This window comes from Bison bison, unplaced genomic scaffold, assembly GCF_000754665.1.
Source record: "Bison bison bison isolate TAMUID 2011002044 unplaced genomic scaffold, Bison_UMD1.0 scf7180017863706, whole genome shotgun sequence".
NCBI lineage: Eukaryota > Metazoa > Chordata > Mammalia > Artiodactyla > Bovidae > Bison > Bison bison.
The window spans coordinates 53,653-56,419 of record NW_011494278.1 but is presented as its reverse complement, the minus strand read 5'-3'; the positions used below and the strand labels follow the sequence as shown (position 1 = coordinate 56,419).

Genomic DNA, 2,767 nt, shown 5'->3' with positions numbered 1-2,767 from the left:
GGGAGGGAGGTTGGGGGAGGGGAGTCGGGGAGGAAGAGGAGGGGAGAAGGGAGGAGGAACAGGGAGGAGCTGGGGGCGGAGAGAGACGCACAGAAACAGAGGAACTGAGACCGAGTGGAGGAGGGGACGAGGGCGGAGACTAGCCCGTGGGGAAAATAAGGGAAGGGCCCAGGGGCTGGACTTCTGTGGCCTTGAAGCGGGGGCGTGTTGGAGGCTGGGGGTCCTTCTACCCGGGTTCTAAATCCGGGATCAAGCTGATGAGGACCCTGGCCGCTGGAATGCCTGGGTTCACAGACAGCTTAGTTCATATTTCTTATCCTAATGACTCCCCTCCCTGTTCTACTTAATTAAAACCAGGAGAGGGGGGCTGGGGGGGATAATTAGGGAGGTCTCCAGCCGCTGCTTAATGAGCCAGTAATTAACCAGCCAGGGAGGGGAGCTGGCCTCTGGCCAGACTCGGGAGAGCGGGCAGCCTCCGGCCTCACCTTCCTACCCTCCACCCGGCCACCCCAGACACCAGTCTTGAGTCCAGAGGGGGATCACATTTATTCATATAACCAAACATCAGACAGTTCAGAACAGCAGTGGGGAGGAAGGGTGGGCAGGGCTAAATGTCCTTTCACAGCCTGTAGGCCCCTCAGTCCTGGGGCTAGGGGGTGCGGGTGATGGAGATGTGAGAATGGTCTTTATGTCTTTGCCGGGCCCTCTCTTCCTTTCTTCTTATTGGGAAGGAGGGTGGAATTCCCAGGTCAAAACCTTGGGAGATTTGCTGTTCTTTGGGAGATGGAGGACAGAGCCCTGAGATCCCACCTGGTAGCTTGACTACTGGGGTTGTCCCCACAGCTCAGGATGGAGACTCTCAGGCACTCCCTGAGATCAGAAGAGAGGGTGAGGTGTCCCACTGAGGCTGGGATCCTCTCATAGCCTCATAACACACTTGGTTATGGCGGGAGTTATTATCCATCCTACCTTGGCTATTCCTAGGCTTTGAGACTTTCACCTGCTCCACTTCCCAGGAAAGGTGGATGAGGGTGATGAATATTGAGATTTATGCTGGGTCTTCCAGTCTCTGGTGCTCCTCCCTGGCAGGGGTGAGGGCATGCAGTGGGGCTGCCCAGCTTTTGAGCCCCAGGAATGCAGAGGGGCTGGTGGGGGGCTCAAGTCTCAGCAGGTGTGTGTGGGGGGCCGGGACCTTTGCTCCTCCATTCGCCCCCCACCCTGAACTCTCAGCAGCAACTCCAGGAGCTCCTGCCCCCCTGGGGGTAGGGGAGGCTCTGACCGCTGGGCTTCCATCCGCTGGCACTGGAGGAGTGGAGGAAGGGGAGGTTGATGGTGAGGTTTTAAGAGGAGCAGACCTTGAAAGGAGCCAGGGCTGGTGTGAGGGGCATAGAGGACACCAGTGATGTGGGGATAGGGAGAGTTGGACCTGGCGAGGGGGAAGATGCCTGGGGAGAATGAGCGGTAGGACCCAAGAGAGAAAAGGGGCCAGAACCAAGAAGCCTGGATCTTGCCTTCTGCGGGGAGGGGTGGGGATTGTCTCACCTGGTGACTGAGGATGGTGCTGTAGAGCTGTTCTCTGTCCTCAAGAGGCCGGGGCAGGGCTCGACCTAGGCTTAGGGGGTTTTTGGGGGGATGGAAGGTGGCTCTCTGCTCCTCTAGGCGGCGGGACTGGGCCTCTGCCACCAGGTCCAGAAGGAGCTCGGTCTGCAGGGAGAGCAGGGAGGCCGAGCGGGGCCCCAGGGCTGGGGAGAGGAGGCATGGGCTCAGATCCAGAGAGGTTGGCAAAAGGAGTGGTGGGTGTGTGTGTGTTGGGGGTGTCAGGGCTACCGGGGTGTGATGGAGAGTTGGAGGGGGTGGGGAGAGAGCCCCTGATGGAGTGGGCCTTGGTAATAGGATCAGGAAAGAAGTGGGTACCAGGTTAGGGAGCTCCCCAGAGCGGGGCTGGGGGTACCTGTAGGGCGAGTCCCTGGAGGAGGAGGGGACGGAGGGGCAGACCTCCAAGGCCGAGTGCTGGAGCTCGCGGGGGGCCAGCCATGCTCATCCTGATGGGGACCCTGATGCTGAGAGACATCCGTTCCGGTCAAGTGGGGGTGGGGTGGGCAGAGGGCTAGGCCAGCAGCCCATTTCCTCTCTGTGTCTCTGTTCCTGCCTCAGTATGCCCAAACCCGTCCAAGTCCCCTGAGTACACCATTACTCAGTCTCTGCCCCAGGTCCTCTCACCTCTCTCTCCCCCAGTGTCAGCCTCCCCAACCCGGTGCCGAGCTCACCTGCTCACCATCCTCTTCTTCCTGGGGTCTCTCAGCCTCCATACCCTGGAGGGGAGAAACCGATGGGGGAGGGGGTAGCTGGGATTTGGGAGGAGGACCGGAACCCTGAGTTCCTGAGGGGAGTAGGGGCCGAAAGGGGTGGGGGTGAGCCGGGGGCTGGATGCCTGGGTACTGAGCAGGAAGCTGGGTTCCTGGTCAGCCCCCCCACGGGCCCCGCCCATCCCTGTCAACTTCCTCCAGTTCTCTTTTCCCACCCAAACTGCTGGCTTGACTTCTCTTGCCCCAGGGGAGCAGAGAGACTGGGAAAAGCTCCTCCAGCTGCAGTAGTGGTGGGGGTTCAGAATGGGAAAGGATTTTTGGCTTTCCCATCTCCAGAGCCTCAGTAGCCCCCTAAACCCCAGCTGTGTTCCCTCCACCCCCCTCCTCCCCTTCACTTCTGTCAACACAGGAACTAGCTACAAAGGAAGTGGTTTCACTCTTCAGAATCCCCCCCCAACCCC

The 2,767-nt window shown here is 60.0% G+C and overlaps 1 protein-coding gene across 1 annotated transcript; it reads right to left on the bottom strand.

The window, feature by feature from the left end:
• Nucleotides 1–527: 527 nt before the first annotated feature.
• On the bottom strand, nt 528–2,741 carry GPSM3 (G-protein signaling modulator 3). The gene is made up of 4 exons (XM_010833528.1): nt 2,268–2,741; nt 1,952–2,060; nt 1,543–1,742; nt 528–1,302 (listed from the first exon to the last, which is right to left on the bottom strand). Exons 1-4 carry the CDS (start codon nt 2,307–2,309, stop codon nt 1,165–1,167), a joined length of 489 nt encoding a protein of 162 aa, XP_010831830.1. The 5' UTR covers nt 2,310–2,741; the 3' UTR covers nt 528–1,164.
• Nucleotides 2,742–2,767: the final 26 nt, after the last annotated feature.

What these genes read in the sequence shown, in the direction of transcription:
- GPSM3 (XM_010833528.1), bottom strand. Translation starts at nt 2,309, where the DNA reads ATGGAGGCTGAGAGACCCCAGGAAGAAGAGGATGGTGAGCAG. An exon ending in TCCAGGGACTCGCCCTACAG is followed by an intron (nt 1,743 to 1,951) that starts GTACCCCCAGCC and finishes TCCTCTCCCCAG; the next exon opens with CCCTGGGGCCCCGCTCGGCC. An exon ending in GCACCATCCTCAGTCACCAG is followed by an intron (nt 1,303 to 1,542) that starts GTGAGACAATCC and finishes CCACTCCTCCAG; the next exon opens with TGCCAGCGGATGGAAGCCCA.